The sequence below is a fragment of the Oncorhynchus masou genome, chromosome 23 (genome assembly GCF_036934945.1).
Source record: "Oncorhynchus masou masou isolate Uvic2021 chromosome 23, UVic_Omas_1.1, whole genome shotgun sequence".
NCBI classification, from domain to species: Eukaryota; Metazoa; Chordata; class Actinopteri; order Salmoniformes; family Salmonidae; genus Oncorhynchus; species Oncorhynchus masou.
Genome location: NC_088234.1, coordinates 20,427,392 through 20,443,997, shown reverse-complemented (window position 1 = coordinate 20,443,997; position 16,606 = coordinate 20,427,392). Strand labels below are relative to the sequence as shown.

At 42.3% G+C, this 16,606-nt stretch overlaps 1 protein-coding gene across 1 annotated transcript; it reads right to left on the bottom strand.

Annotated features, from left to right (window-relative positions):
• Positions 1 to 4,271: 4,271 nt before the first annotated feature.
• On the bottom strand, positions 4,272 to 11,717 carry LOC135510526 (transmembrane protein 256-like). Its single transcript, XM_064931532.1, has 4 exons — positions 11,566 to 11,717; positions 11,129 to 11,166; positions 6,381 to 6,461; positions 4,272 to 4,751 (listed from the first exon to the last, which is right to left on the bottom strand). Exons 1-4 carry the CDS (start codon positions 11,645 to 11,647, stop codon positions 4,608 to 4,610), a joined length of 345 nt encoding a protein of 114 aa, XP_064787604.1. The 5' UTR covers positions 11,648 to 11,717; the 3' UTR covers positions 4,272 to 4,607.
• Positions 11,718 to 16,606: the final 4,889 nt, after the last annotated feature.

Here is a 16,606-nt window from a genome sequence, read left to right as displayed (position 1 = left end):
AAAAGTGTTGGAAAAACTTGTCCATAATCAACTGACTGGCTTTCCTGATGTCTATACTATTCTCTCTGGTATTGAATCTGGTTTCACTCATGTTATGGATGTGTCACTGCAACCTCAAAGGTCCTCAATGGTGTCACCATTGCCCTTGATTCTAAGCAATGTTGTGCTGATATTTTTATTGACTTGGCCAAAGCTTTTGATACGGTAGACCAATCCATTCTTGTGGGCCGGCTAAGGAGTATTGGTGTCTCTGAGGGGTCTTTGGCCTGGTTTGCTAAATACCTCTCTCAAAGAGGTCAGTGTATAAAGTCAGAACATCTGCTGTCTCAGCCACTGCCTGTTACCAAGGAAGTACCCCAAGGCTTGACCCTAGGCCCCACTTTCTCTCAATTTACATCAACAACATAGCTCAGGCAGTTGGATGATAGTCTTATACTCAGCTGGCCCCTTCCTGGATTTTGTGTTAAACACTCTACAACAAAGCTTTCTTAGTGCCCAACAAGCTTTCTCTGTCCTTAACCTTGTTCTGAACACCTCCAAAACAAAGGTCATGTGGTTTGGTAAGAAGAATGCCCCTCTCCCCACTGGTGTGATTACTACCTCTGAGGGTTTAGAGCTTGTGGTAGTCACCTCATACAAGGACTTGGGAGTATGGCTGGACGGTACACTGTCTTTCTCTCAGCACATATCAAAGCTGCAGGCTAAGCTTAAATCTAGACATGGTTTCCTCTATCATAATCACTCCTCTTTCACCCCAGCTGCCAAACAAACCCTGATTCAGATGACCATCCTACCCATGCTAGATTACGGAGACATCATTTATAGATCGACAGGTAAGGGTGCTCTGGAGGGACTAGATGTTCTTTATCATTCGGCCATCAGATTTGCCACCAATGCTCCTTATAGGACACATCACTGCACTCTATACTCCTCTGTAAACTCGTTGCAAGACCCAGTGGTTGATGCTTATAAAACCTTCTGAGGCCTCACTGCCCCCTATCGGAGATACCTACTGCAGCCCTATTTCTCCACATACACCACAACACTTGTTCTGCCAGTCACATTCTGTTAAAGGTCCCCAAAGCACACACATCCCTGGGTCCCTCCTCTTTTCAGTTCGGTGCAGCTAGTGACTGGAACAAGCTGCAAAAAAAACACTCCAACTGGACAGTTTTTTTCTCCATCTCTTCATTCAAAACCCAATCACTCTTATTGACAGTTGAGGTCGCTACTCATGATGTATTGTTGTCTCTACCTTCTGTTGTTTTCTTAGGTCGTGTTGTGGTGTCTCTCGTCATTGTGTTTTGTCCTATATTTTTATTCCCCCGTCCCAGCCGGAAGGATTTTGGTAGTCCATAATAGTAAACAAGAATGTGTTCTTAACTGACTTGCCTAGTTAAATAAAGGTTAAATGAATAAAAAAAAATATGCAAAATAAAGCTTCCATACAGCTGACGTGAAGTGACACCTCTACTCGTATGCAGAACAAGGGGGCGAGATGGCGCCTGAACTCGCCCTCTGCTTTTAAAAGGCAAAGGGACACCACAGGCTCCCCTTGCAGAACGAGATGCTCTGCCAGCTTCTGAACTCTTTCCTCTCCTCCTTTGCCCTTTTTCTTCAGGATGGGAGAGATTTGCAAAGTGATCAAAAGATCTTCAAAACATTGCCAGTTTCTCCTCCATCACCCCATCTTTGCTGGTGTCACCTTGAAATACCTCCCCCTTTGAAGCCATATCAGAGAGGCTGACAGTGCAGATAATTGGCCCAGTGGAGGTAATGGAGGAGAGACTCGAGAGGACCTAGAGCCAACCAGGAACTGGAATCTGTTGAACCACTTCTCAAATTATTCTATCCATCAGCAAATTCATCAAAGACAAAGTGAGGAAAGTGGTAGAGAGACAGAGAGAGAGGTGCAGGGCAGAGAGGAGCAGCACTTATAGCTACAGTTTATGTCTATGACATACGATTTCTGTGTGAATGCTGTCTATTTATTTGTCAACATTACTCTGCAGCGTCAGTCATTCCATCAAATGTAGCAATCATTGGGTGGTTGCTGGGGGAATTTTTATATGCATTTTCATACATACTCCTCTTAGCCTGACATGCAGTGTCTAACCTGTATAGAAGCCTCAATTGCAGTAATACAATGGGATAGAGAGAAAGAGGTGGGTGCTGCTCTGAAAGAGGCAATGGCACCCTATGGGTCCTGGTCAAAAGTAGTGCACTATGTAGGTCATTTGGGACTTGGCCAGTGTTTAATGTGGAGGCGTGGTGCACATTGAAGTGAAGGGATGATGATCTACCTGGAAGTTTGATAGTGCTGACCATTTAAGGGTCTGTAAAGGTCAGGAGGGAGCAGTGGTGTGAGAGCTTTGAACAGCCATTACATTTTATTCCGCTTCAATGTGTGGGCTGCTGTGTACTGTGAATTGATGCTTCAGAGAGGATTAGTTTCTGTTCTCTCTCAATAGTATAGTGTGTGTTCAATGTATTAGAGAGAGAGAGGCTTTGGGTAATCGTGTCGGGTGGTATAGGCATAGTTTCATTTCACACTTTTATTGAGGAAAATATCCTGAGCACATCTTCCCACCTAGTCATCAGTCTCTCTCTCCTCTCAGTCCCACCAGCATTCAGACAGACTATTTGTGTGAGTGATAGTCTTACACCAGCCAAGCTTCACGCTCATTCTGACCACAACCAAGAAATCAATTGGTGGTAGAGCTCTCCCTAAAGAAGCTTGTTCTGCATGCCAAATGGCACCTTATTCCCTTCAGAGTGCCCTACTTTTGACAAGAGCACTAAGGGCCATGGTCAAAAATAGTGCACAATGCAGGGAATATGACGCCATTTGGGACACAGCCCAGTTCTGAGGTAATTACCTAACCGAGTTTGGTGGTGTGAGAGAGAAACAAATAAAAATATATACTTTAAACTAATTAATACATTCTTCAGTGTAACAAAAGTAGAGGGTTGTGAAGCAAAACTCCCTTGAGATACAATTAACGATATCTCCCTTCTCTCTCCCGCCCACTACACCAGAGAGAGGTCCAGTTGTAGCTAGAACACCATTCCTAACCCCTTAGCCAAAGGGCTAATTGCATTGCAACCTGCTTTACAGTCTGTGCCCAGCCTCACAACTTTAGGATAATAAAAGCAGAGTGAGGACACAGAATGAATGGCAGAGTTTATTGCTGAGGCAATAAACTCACCTGGTGAATCCTCATAGGGCAGTGATTTCTTTGGCCTGCAAAAACAAAAACTGGGATAGTGAACAGAGACCAAAAGAGAAAGTGTGAAGCACAGGCCCTGAGAGAGAGAGAGACTGAGCCCAAGAGCGAGGGACACAGCCTGAGAGAGAGGGAGAAAGAGAGACCAAAAAAAGGGAGTTCTAACACAGCGTATTGGAGCAGAACGTTGTGATCAGGGTTGTCAATTCTAACGAGGGGATACTGTGCTGCTTCAGTAATGAGTGACTGTTTGGGAGTGTGTGTAGTCCCAACGCTGCACGCCCAAAATGTCAGCAACCAGGAGGTGGAGGGAAACAGGCACAATGTGATGTGGCTGGGTGAGTGTGAATGGATTCTGAACACATTATGATGGTGCAGATCTCTCCCCTTTGTCCGTGGCACCATCTCACATTATCAACTTCAAATGCGCATACATGAGCCTCCAGCAGCCCTCCCACACAAACAGTCCATACATTGTCCTGCTTCCTCTCCTTGTCTCAGGAGCCCAAATTAACTAACTTGTGTAACCAGTGTTTCCATTCCAGAGATAACAATCACAGTTTGATAGCCTGACCCCGTTTTCCCCAAAGCCCACCAAACGGCCTTCTAATGAGCATTTTATGAGTCGTGATCAAAGTTCACTGGGATGTGCTTTAGTCAATAGGATTTCTACTTTCAATGGACTCCCGAGTCAGTCGGCTGGCTTATGAGCGTCGAGCCACCCCCTGCAAATTGACCTGGAGATTTATAAAGCAATTTTCAAAAGATCCTCGCACAGACGGCCTTCACACACACACAGCCTACAATCAGGAAACGGGAGGATGGAATGAAGGAAGGAATTAGCGCTTCAATGAATTTCACTTCCAATTTGAATACAGATAGGTTTGAAGGAACGTAGCCCCGGCTAAAGTGAGGCCAGTGGTTAATGAACTCCGTGTTCTCTGTACACCGGTACTTAGAAGATTAAACGCTGATGGGCCAGAGACATTCACTATCAGAAGGCTTCCTCAGTAGGAACAAATAAGGGGTTACAGAGAAGTGATCAACTCTTTTCAAAAGGTTTATTTATGATTAAGGATGAATTTACATTAGTCTTTCGGATCCATTCAAACTGAAACGTGGGTGCGTTAACACCCACACACAGAAACAGAGACATTTAAGTCACGAGTACGTCGCAGCCTGTGATGACAGAACATGTTCAAAAGTGATCCCTCACAACCTTATCTTTTTACACCCATGACAGAACAGCAGGGTATAGATAAGTGACATTTTACCACCGCCCCTTCTTCTCTGAACATAAGTCAGTTTGTGTCCTGTAGAGAAAGGTCATTCACCACCAGTAGGGTCCAAGTAGGGGGTCAGTGGTTAAAATGACAGAGTTCAGATGGCTATGGCCAGCCAGCCAGCGATCAGGAACATGCCCCCGTAAGGAGCCAGTTTCCTCAGGACAGGGTTCTCCGTCAGGGCCTGGTGATACAGGGAGCCACAGAACGCCCCCATGCCCACTAGCAGGAGGGCGCCCGCCTGCAGAGAGAAGAGGGGAAAGTGACTGTGTGCTGACCATTTAAGACGTACACACAGCCTTCTCAGAATGTGGCATACAGTATCTGAAAATACATGTACTTGGACATCAAAGCACTAATGCAAACAAAAATGGAGAATACATGCGGGCGGACGATTATAATAAACCACAGAGATACATAATTATTGTGCCTTCAGAAAGTATTCACATCCCTAGACTTTTTCCACTTTGTTGTTACAAAATGTATATGTTGTGTCACTGGACTACACACAATACCCCATAATGTCAATGTGAAATTGTTTTTACTAATTAAAAATGAAAAGCTGAAATGTCTTGAGTCAATACGTATTCAACCCCTTTGTTCTGGCAAGCCTGAATAAGTTCAGATGCATGGACTCACTGTGTGCAAGAAGTGTTTAACATGATTTTTTTGAACGACTCCCTCATCTCTGTACCCCACACATACAATTATCTGTCCCTCAGTCGAGCAGTGAATTTCAAACAGATTCAACCAAAGAGGTTTTCCAATGCCTCGCAAAGATGGGCACCTATTGGTAGACGGGTGAAAATAACTTTGGATGGTGTATCAATACACCCAGTCACTACAAAGATACAGACGTCCTTCCTAACTCAGTTGCCAGAGAGGAAGGAAACGAATCAGGGATTTCACCATGAGGCCAATGGTGACTTTAAAACAGAGTTCAATGGCTGTCAAAGGAAAAACTAAGGATGGATCGACATTGTAGTTAATCTACAATATTAACCTAACTGACAGAACGAAAAGGAAGTCTTTACAGAGTACAGAATAAAAAATATTCCAAAACAAGTATCCTGTTTGCAAAAAGGCACAAAAGTAAAACTGCAAAAAATGTGGCAAAGAAATTCACTTTATATCCTGAATACAAAGTGTTATGTTTGGGGCAAATCCAACACATTACTGAGTACCACTTCATATTTTCACACATGGTGGTGGCTACATCATGTTATGGGTATGATCGTCATCAGCAAGGAGTTTTTTTTAGGATAAAAATCAAAATGGAATATAGCTAAGCACAAGCAAAACCCTAGAGGAAAACCTGGTTCATTCTGCATTCCTTACAGACACACACAGCAAGACAACCTAAAACACAAGGCCAAACATACACGAGTTACTTGCCAAGACAACATTGAATGTTCCTTGAGTGGCCTAGTTATCGATTTGACTTAAATGGATGTCTAACGATCAATAACCAACTTGACAGAGCTTGAAGAATTTAAAGAATAAATGTGCAAATATTGTACAATCCAGGTGTGAAAAGGACTTGGACATATCCAGAAAGACTCAGCTGTAATCACAAGTAATTAAAGTAAGTAAAGTAAAGTAAAGTAACAAGTAATCAAAAGTGATTCCAACGTGTGAGAATACTTATGTCAATATTTCTGGACTTAATTTCAACAAACATGTTTCCACTTTGTCGTTATTGGGTATTGTGTGTAGATGGTTCATCCATTTTGATTTCAGACTAACAACAACATGTGGAATAAGTCTAAAGGGGTAGGAAGTTTCTGAAGACACCGTATGTTCTATTACAACACCAGTGTTCAATAGTTAATTCTGTATTTATAATTGGAGTGAGGTATACAGTACATACCACAGCAGGTTTCCTACAGCGAGAGGCCCCCAGCAGAGCTATGCTGTGGTAGAAGTGGTACTTGTTGGCCGTCTCATACAGCTGAGAAGAGGTAGATACATTAGAGACCAGAACTGTCTGACAAATAAGTTGACAGGGTGGTATAACTTTGCAATATATTCATATTGGTTATTTTAAAGCAATAAGCCTAGAAGGAGTGTGGTATATTGGCCTTATTGCACAAACCCCTGAGCTGCCTTATTGCTTTTAGAAACTTTTTGCATCATACTTGTGGTATATCATCTGACAAACACAGCTGGAATGCTGTTCTAGCCAATCAGCCTCAAGTACCCAAACTTCCCTGTGTGTGTGTGTCAAGTTTGGACACACCGACTCATTCAAATGTTTCTTTATTTGTACTATTTTCTACATTTTAGAATAATAGCGAAGACATCGAAACTATGAAATAACACATACGGAATCATGTAGTAACAAAATATATATTTTTTGATTTATGTTCTTTGAAGTAGCCACCTTTTGCTTTGATGACAGCTTTACGCACTCTTGGCATTCTCTCAACCAGCTTCACCTGGAATGATTTTCCAACAGTCTTGAAGGAGTTCCCACATTTGATGAGCACTTGTTGGCTGCTGTACCTTCACTCTTCGGTCGAACTCATCCCAAACCATCTCAATTGGGTTGAGGTCGGGTGATTGCGGAGGCCAGGTCATCTGATGCAGTACTCCATCACTCTCATTCTTGGTCAAATAGCCATTACACAGCCTGGTGGTGTGTTGGGTCATTGTCCTGTTGAAAACAGATGATAGTCCCACTAAGCCCAAACTGGAAGGGATGACGTATCTCTGCAGAATACTGTGGTAGCCATGCTGGTTAAGTGTGCCTTGAATTCTAAATAAATAACTGACAGTACCACCAGCAAAACACCCCCACACCTCCATACTTCAGTGGGAACCACACATGCAGAGATCATCAATTCACCTACTCTGCATCTCACAAAGACACCAAAAACCTCAAATTTGGAGTCATCAGACCAAAGGACAGATTTCCACTGGTCTAATGTCCATTTCTCATGTATGGTGTCCTATAGTAGTGGTTTATTTGACCATGAAGGCCTGATTCACACAGTCTCCTCTGAACAGTTGATGTTGAGATGTGTCTGTTATTTGAACTCCGAAGCATCTATTTGGGCTGCAATTTCTGAGGCTAGTAACTCTAATGAACTTATCCTCTGCAGCAGAGGTAGGTAACTCTGGGTTAGAGGTTGACCGATTAATTGGAATGGCCGATTGATTAGGGCCGATTTCAAGTTTTCATAACAATAGAAAATCTGTATATTTGGACACCGGTTTGGCCAATTTAAATTATTTATTTTTTTACACCTTTATTTAATCTTTATTTAACTAGGCAAGTCAGTTAAGAACACATTCTTATTTTCAATGGCGGCCTAGGAACAGTGGGTTAACTGCCTTGTTCAGGGGCAGAAAGACAGATTTTCACCTTGTCAGCTCGGGGATTCAATCTTGCAACCTTACAGTTAACTAGTCCAACGCTCTAACCACCTGATTACATTGCACTCCACGAGGACACTGCCTGTAACGCGAATGCAGTAAGCCAAGGTAAGTTGCTAGCTAGCATTAAACATATCTTCTAAAAAACCAATCATAGTCACTAGTTAACTACACATGGTTGATGATATTACTAGTTTATCTAGCGTGTCCTGCGTTGCATATAATTGATGCGGTGCGTATCGTTGCTCCAATGTGTACCTAACCATAAACATCAATGCCTTTCTTAAAATCAATACACAGAAGTATATATTTTTAAACCTGTATATTTTGTTAAAAGAAATCCAGGTTAGCAGGCAATATTAACCAGGTGAAATTGTGTCACTTCTCTTACGTTCATTGCAAGCAGAGTCAGTGTGTATGCAGCCTAATTTGCCAGAATTGTACGTAATTATGACATAACATTGAAGGTTGTGCAATGTAACAGGAATATTTAGACTTAGGGATGCCACCCGTTAGATAAAATACGGAACGGTTCCATATTTCACTGAAAGAATAAACGTCTTGTTTTCAAGATGATAGTTTCCGGATTTGACCATATTTATGACCGAAGGCTCGTATTTCTATAACTAAGTCTATGATGTGATAGAGCAGTCTGACTGAGTGATGGTAGGCAGCAGCAGGCTCGTAAGCATTCATTCAAACAGCACTTTTGTGTGTTTTGCCAGCAGCTCTTCACTGTGCTTCAAGAGTTGCGCTGTTTATGACTTCAAGTCTATCAACTCCCGAGATTAGGCTGGTGTAACCGATGTGAAATGGCTAGCTAGTTAGCGGGGTGCGCGGTAATAGCGTTTCAAATGTCACTCGCTCTGAGACTTGGAGTGGTTGTTCCCCTTGCTCTGCATGGGTAACGCTGCTTCAAGGGTGGCTGTTGTCGATGTGTTCCTGGTTCGAGGCCAGGTAGGAGCGAGGAGAGGGATGGAAGCTATACTGTTACACTGGCAATACTAAAGTGCCTATAAGAACATCCAATAGTCAAAGGTAAATGAAATACAAATGGTATAGAGAGAAAGCCCTATAATAACTACAACCTAAAACTTCTTACCTGGGAATATTGAAGACTCATGTTAAAAGGAACCACCAGCTTTCATATGTTCTCATGTTCTGAGCAAGGAACTTAAATGTTAGCTTTTTTACATGGCACATATTGCACTTTTACTTTCTTCAACACTTTGATTTTGCATTATTTAAAACAAATTGAACATGTTTCATTTATTTGAGGCTAAATTAATTTTATTGATGCATTATATTAAGTTAAAATATGTGTTCATTCAGTATTGTTGTAATTGTCATTATTACAAATAATATATATTTTTTTAAATTATTATTATTATTATTTTAATCGGTATCGGCTTTTTTGGACCCCCAATAAATCGGTATCGGCGTTGAAAAATCATAATCGGTCAACCTCTACTCTGGGTCTTCCTTTCCTGTGGTGGTCCTCATGAGAACCAGTTTCATCATAGCACTTGATGGTTTTTGCAATTGCACTTGAAGAAACTTTCAAAGTTCTTAATTTTCCAGATTGACTGACCTTCATGGCTTATTTGAGCTGTTCTTGCCATAATATGGACTTAGGGCTATATTCTGTATACCACCCCTACCATGTCACAACACATTGGCTCAAGCGCATTTAAGAAGGAAAGAAATTCCACAAATTAACTTAGCAAGACACACCTGTTAATTTAAATGCATTCCAGGTGGCTACCTCATGAAGCTGGTTGGGAGAATGCCAAGAGAGTGCAAAGCTTTCATCAAGGCAAAGGGTGACTACTTTGAAGAATTTAAAATATACTTGTTTAACACTTTTTTTGGTTGCTACATTATTCAAAATTTGTTATTTCATAGTTTTGATGTCTTCACTATTATTTTACAATGTAGAAAAAAGTAAGAATAAAGGAAAAACCCTTGAATGAGTCCAAAGTTTTGACAAGTACCGTGTGTGTGTGTGTGTGTGTGTGTGTGTGTGTGTGCGCGTGTGTGTGTAAAGTCGGAAGTTTACATACACCTTAGCCAAATACATTTAAACTCAGTTTCACAATTCCTGACATTTAATCCTATTACAAATTCCCTGTCTTAGGTCAGAAGTTTACATACACTCAATTAGTATTTGGTAGCATTGCCTTTAAATTTGTTAACTTGGGTCAAACATTTTGGGCAGCCTTCCACAAGAAGTTGGGTGTATTTTGGCCCATTCCGCCGGACAGGGCTGGTGTAATTGAGTCAGGTTTGTAGGCCTCCTTGATCACACACACTTTTTCACTTCTACCAACACATTTTCTATAGGATTGAGGTCAAGGCATTGTGGTGGCCACTCCAATACCTTGGCACTTCACAAAATAGATGGCATCATGAGGGTGGACAATTATGTGGATATATTGAAGCAACATCTCAAGACATCTGTCAGGAAGTTAAGCTTGGTCGCAAATGGGTCTTCCAAATGGACAATGACCCCAAGCATACTTCCAAAGTTGTGGGAAAATGGCTTAAGGACAACAAAGTCAAGGTATTGGAGTGGCCATCATAAAGGCCTGACCTCAATCCTGTAGAAAATTTGTGGGCAGAACTGAAAATGTGTGTGCGAGCAAGGAGGCCTACAAACCTGACTCAGTTACACCAGCTCTGTCAGGAGGAATGAGCCAACATTCACCCAACTTCTTGAGGGAAGCTTGTGGAAGGCTGCCCAAAACGTTTGACCCAAGTTAACAAATTTAAAGGCAATGCTAGCAAATACTAATTGGGTGTATGTAAACTTCTGACCCACAGAGAAAGTGATGAAAGAAATTAAAGTTGAAATAAAATCACTACTATTATTCTGGCATTTCACATTCTTAAAATAAAGTGGTGATAATTACTGACCTAAAACAGGGAATTTTTACTAGGATTAAATGTCAGTAATAGTGAAAAACAGAGTTTAAAATGTATTTGGCTAAGGTGTCCTAAGGTTAACTTCTGACTTCAACTGTATGAAAAAAGATGTATTTTTACTGCTCTAATTACATTGGTAAACAGTTTATAATAGCAAATGCTTTTTAAGCATTAACGCACGAGGGGGTGTGATATGGCCAATTTACCACGGCCGCGTTGCGTTGTGCAAGAGAACAGCCCTAGCCGTGGTACATTGGCCATATATTACACCCCCTTGTGCCTTATTGCTTAAATAGCATATGAAACAACACTTACCACGATCGAATAATCGCCTGGATCTTTGTTTTTGAAACCTGAATAAACAAATAGGAGATATTGTAAAGGGCCAGGACAGCTACAGTAATAGCAGCACCACATAAAACAGGTGGTCATGTCATGTGACATCAAGAACAGTGAAGCCGATTTGTGTAACTTTACGTTTAGCCATCAGGAGCCTGCAATATACACCTTTTCATTCGGTTAATGTGCATCATTTACAGTAGCTGGAAAACTGTAGCCGGAAAGCACACTGTAGGCTACATATAGCTAATTACATTATTATTTAGCTCTAGTGACATGGCTCAATGAGTGACATAAGCCTGTCCTGCAGCGCATACACAACAACATGCCTAACTTTTAAAGTTCACTAACGTTACACAATCATTTAATCGAGTTGTTATGCCCAGCACAATTACGAAGACGTGAAATCCTACCGTGAGCTCCGTATGCCCCAGCCGTGACAGCAAGCGCCCCGGACACTCCTGCTAACCTCTGCACGACCAAAGACGCTGTCATTGCTCAATTTTACAAGGCGCTAAATGACTGTGAAAGATAAAGGAAACTGCATGCAGTAGGGCGCTCTTCTGGGAGAGAACATCCGCCGGTAGAATTGTTTACTGAACCAAAATGGCGCCTATCGTGTTACAGTTTCCATTGTCCGGCATACATTTTATATAACTTTGATATAAGTGTGGCTCATTATGGCAAATGAAAATATCCTTGTATAGCCTAATAATATTGTCAAATCTCTTCAGACAAAGCCTTATGGAATGGCACCACTAACACAACACTGATTTGCACATAAACAGTTATTTTCTGTTATCTTCAGACATTGTTATAAAGTTATGCTATTTATCACAGGCGAAATTGCCTCACGGGATGGGGGGGACATGACGCCCCCAATGTCAAGAACAGCTTTAAAAGTAATCTTTGGGCACAAAAACGGTCCAACTCTCAACACTTGTAGCTAGCCAGTAACTCCTGCCCCAGTATGAGTTAACGGCAATTTTCATTTCAAATGATTTGTTTTTGGACGGAAGTTGCAGAGAACGGTAAGAAATGGCACTTCCATGACAAATATCTTATTTATATTTTTTTGCAGATTTTAAGCATTAAATGACCTGGTATGATGGTGCATTGATAAGATATATAGTTTAAAGCTGTTATTTTTGTGTTTTTGCCCAAAGTTTATAAGTTTACCATTAAGGAAATTGTCCAGTGTTTCCAGATTTCTATAAAATATGGCCTATATTTAATTACAATATGAGTGAAATAGTTTCCTTCCAAAAATGGTAATTAAGTATGATAAAAAAGCTAATTTTCTATGTTGGAATGGTGTGGGTATACGGCGACAACAGAATGATGTGGGCATATACCAGTCATTAACAAATATACAGTGGGGCAAAAAAGTATTTAGTCAGCCACCAATTGTGCATGTTCTCCCACTTAAAAAGATGAGAGAGGCCTGTAATTTTCATCATATGTACACTTCAACTATGACAGAGTGAGGGGGAAAATCCAGAAAATCACATTGTAGGATTTTTTATGAATTTATTTGCAAAGGATGGTGGAAAATAAGTATTTGGTCACCTACAAACAAGCAAGATTTCTGGCTCTCACAAGAGGCTCCTCTGTCCTCCACTCGTTACCTGTAATAATGGCACCTGTTTGAACTTGTTATCAGCATAAAAGACACATGTCCACAACCTCAAACAGTCACACTCCAAACTCCACTATGGCAAAAAAAACAAAGAGCTGTCAAAGGACACCAGAAACAAAATTGTAGACCTGCACCAGGCTGGGAAGACTGAATCTGCAATAGGTGAGCAGCTTGATTTGAAGAAATCAACTGTGGGAGCAATTATTAGGAAATGGAAGACATACAAGACCACTGATAATCTCCCTCGATCTGGGGCTCCAAGCAAGGTCTCACCCCGTGGGGTCAAAATGATCACAAGAACGGTGAGCAAAAATCCCAGAACCACACGGGGGGACCTAGTGAATGTCCTGCAGAGAGCTGAGACCAAAGTAACAACGCCTACCATCACTATGCCGCCAGGGACTCAAATCCTGCAGTGCCAGACGTGTCCCCCTGCTTAAGTCAGTACATATCCAGGCCAGTCTGAAGTTTGCTAGAGAGCATTTTGATGATCCAGAAGAAGATTGGGAGAATGTCATATGGTCAGATGAAACCAAAATATAACTTTTTGGTAAAAACTCAACTCGTTTTGTTTGGAGGACAAAGAATGCTGAGTTGCATCCAAAAAACACCATACCTACTGTGAAGCATGGGGGTGGAAACATCATGCTTTGGGGCTTTTTTTCTTCAAAGGGACCAGGACGACTGATCCGTGTAAAGGGAAGAATGAATGGGGCCATGTATCGTGAGATTTTGAGTGAAAACCTTCCATCAGCAAGGGTATTGAAGATGAAACGTGGCTGGATCTTTCAGCATGACAATGATCCCAAATACACCGCCCGGGCAACGAAGGAGTGGCTTCGTAAGAAGCATTTCAAGGTCCTGGAGTGGCCTAGCCAGTCTCCAGATCTCAACCCCATAGAAAATCTTCGGAGGGAGTTGAAAGTCCGTGTTGCCCAGCAACAGTCCCAAAACATCACTGCTCTAGAGGAGATCTGCATGGAGGAATGGGCCAAAATACCAACAACAGTGTGTGAAAACCTTGTGAAGACTTACAGAAAACGTTTGACCTCTGTCATTGTTCAAAGTATTGAGATAAACTTTTGTTATTGACCAAATACTTATTTTCCACCATAATTTGCAAATAAATTCATAACAAATCCTACAATGTGATTTTCCAGATATTCTTTTTTAATTTTGTCTGTCATAGTTGAAGTGTACCTATGATGAAAATGACAGGCCTCTCTCATCTTTTTAAGTGGGAGAACTTGCACAATTGGTGGCTGACTACATACTTTTGTACCCCACTGTACATGCAAGTAGATTGCTGATTGCCCAGCTCATCCTCCTCAGGAGCTCATTTTTTAAATTGTCTGTTTGAGATAAGAATTTACGGTGGGGTTTTTGAAGTGTTTTTTTCTCCAGTTTATGCTTTAGTCACAAATACGAGTATAGGATGAGTCAACAACATTATTTGGGTATGATTTAACAGAATATGAACTTTTAATAGTGAGATTTTCAATAGGGGTGCGGGGTGGGGCAATGCAAATAGTCTGGGTAGCCATTTGATTAGATGTTCAGGAGTCTTATTGCTTGGGGGGTAGAAGCTATTCAGAAGCCTCTTGGACCTAGACTTGGCTCTCTGGTTCCGCTTGCCGTGCGGTAGCAGAGAGAACAGTCTATGACTAGGGTGGCTGGAGTCTTTGACAATTTTTAGGGCCTTCCTCTGACACCACCTGGTATAGAGGTCCTGGATGGCAGGAAGCTTGGCCCCGGCGATGTACTGTGTCGTACTCTGTAGTGCCTCGCGGTCGGAGGCCGAGCAATTGCCATACCAGGCACTGATGCAACCCATCAGGATGCTCTCGGTGGTGCAGCTGTAAAACCTTTTGAGGATCTGAGGACCCATGCCAAATCTTGTCAGTGTCCTGAGGGGGAATAGGTTTTGTCATGCACTCTTCACGACTGTCTTGGTGTGCTTAGACCATGTTAGTTTGTTGGTGATGTGGACGCCAAATAAATTGAACCTCTCAACCTGCTCCACTACATTCCCTTGATGAGAATGGGGGTGTAATCTGTTCTCCTTTTCCTGTAGTCCACAATTATCTCCTTTGTCTTGATCATGTTCAGGGAGAGGTTGTTGTCCATGCACCATGCGGTCAGGTCTCTGACCTCCTCCCTATAGGCTGTCTCATCGTTGTCGGTGATCAAGCCTACCACTGTTATGTCATCAGCAAACATAATGATGGTGTTGGAATCGTGCCTGGCCGTGCAGTCATTAGTGAACAGAGAGTACAGGAGGGGACTGAGCATGCACCCATGAGGGGCCACTGTGTCGATGATCAGTGTGGCAGATGTGTTGTTACTACCTACCCTTACCACCTGGGGGTGGCCCGTCAGGAGGTTCAGAGGGAGTTGTTTAGTCCCAGAGTCCTTAGCTTAGTGATGAGCTTTAAGGGCACTATAGTGTTGAAGGCTGAGCTATAGTCAATGAATAGCATTCTCACGTAGTTGTTCCTTTTGTCCAGGTGTGAAAGGGAAGTGTGGAGTGCAACAGAGATTGCGTCATCTGTGTATCTGTTGGGGCGGTATGCAAATTGGAGTGGGTCTAAGGTTTCTGGGATAATGGTGTTGATGTGAGCCATGACCAGCCTTTCAATGCTCTTCATGGCTACAGATGTGAATGCTACGGGCTGGTAATCCGTCTGGCCCTGCGGGCTTATGAATGTTGACCTGTTTAAAGGTCTTACTCACATCGGCTGCCGAGAGTGTGAGCACGCAGTCTGCAACAGTTGATGCTCTCATGCATGTTTCAGTGTTACTTGCCTCAAAGTGAGCATTGAAGTTATTTAGCTTGTCTGGTTGGCTTGTGTCACTGGGCAGCTCTCGGCTGTGCTTCTATTTGTAGTCTGTAATAGTTTGCAGGCCCTGCCACAGGAGCCGGTGTAGTAACGATTCGATCTTAGTCCTGTATTTGATGGTTTGTCGGAGGGTAGAGCGGGATTTCTTATAATCTTCCGGGTTAGCGTCCTGCTTTATGTTTCCCTGCATTAAAGTCCCCGGCCACTATGAGCGCCACCTCTGGATGAGTGTTTTCCTGTTTGCTTATGGCAGTATACAGCTCATTGAGTGCGGTTTCAGTGCCAGCATCGGTCTGTGGTGGTACATTGAGGAAAAAAAGTATTTGATCCCCTGCTGATTGTGTACATTTGCCCACTGACAAAGAAATGATCAGTCTATAATATTAATGGTAGGTTTATTTGAACAGTGAGAGACAGAATAACAAACAAAAAAATCCAGAAAAAAGCATGTCAAAAATGTTATAAATTGATTTGCATTTTAACGAGGGAAATAAGTCTTTGACCCCTCTGCAAAACATGACTTAGTACTTGGTGGCAAAACCCTTGTTGGCAATCACAGAGGTCAGACGTTTCTTGTAGTTGGCCACCAGGTTTGCACACATCTCAGGAGGGATTTTTTCCCACTCCTCTTTGCAGATCTTCTCCAAGTCATTAAGGGAACCTTCAGCTCCCTCCACAGATTTTCTATGGGATTAAGGTCTAGAGACTGGCTAGGCCACTCCAGGGCCTTAATGTGCTTCTTCTTGAGCCACTCCTTTGTTGCCTTGGCCGTGTGTTTGGGTCATTGTCATGCTGGAATACCCGTCCACGACCCATTTTCAATGCCCTGGATGAGAGAAGGAGGTTCTCACCCAAGATTTGACGGTGCATGGCCCCGTCCATCGTCCCTTTGATGCGGTGAAGTTGTCTTGTCCCCTTATCAGAAAAACATCTCAAAGCATAATGTTTCCACCTCCATGTTTGACGGTGGGGATG

Bases quoted from the DNA above. Each gene is read 5' to 3' on its own strand.
- LOC135510526 (XM_064931532.1), bottom strand. From the start codon at position 11,647: ATGACAGCGTCTTTGGTCGTGCAGAGGTTAGCAGGAGTGTCCGGGGCG. The intron at 11,167-11,565 runs GTAGGATTTCAC...TTGTTTATTCAG, and splicing joins TGGGGCATACGGAGCTCACG to GTTTCAAAAACAAAGATCCA. The intron at 6,462-11,128 runs GTAAGTGTTGTT...ACCTCTTCTCAG, and splicing joins CAGGCGATTATTCGATCGTG to CTGTATGAGACGGCCAACAA.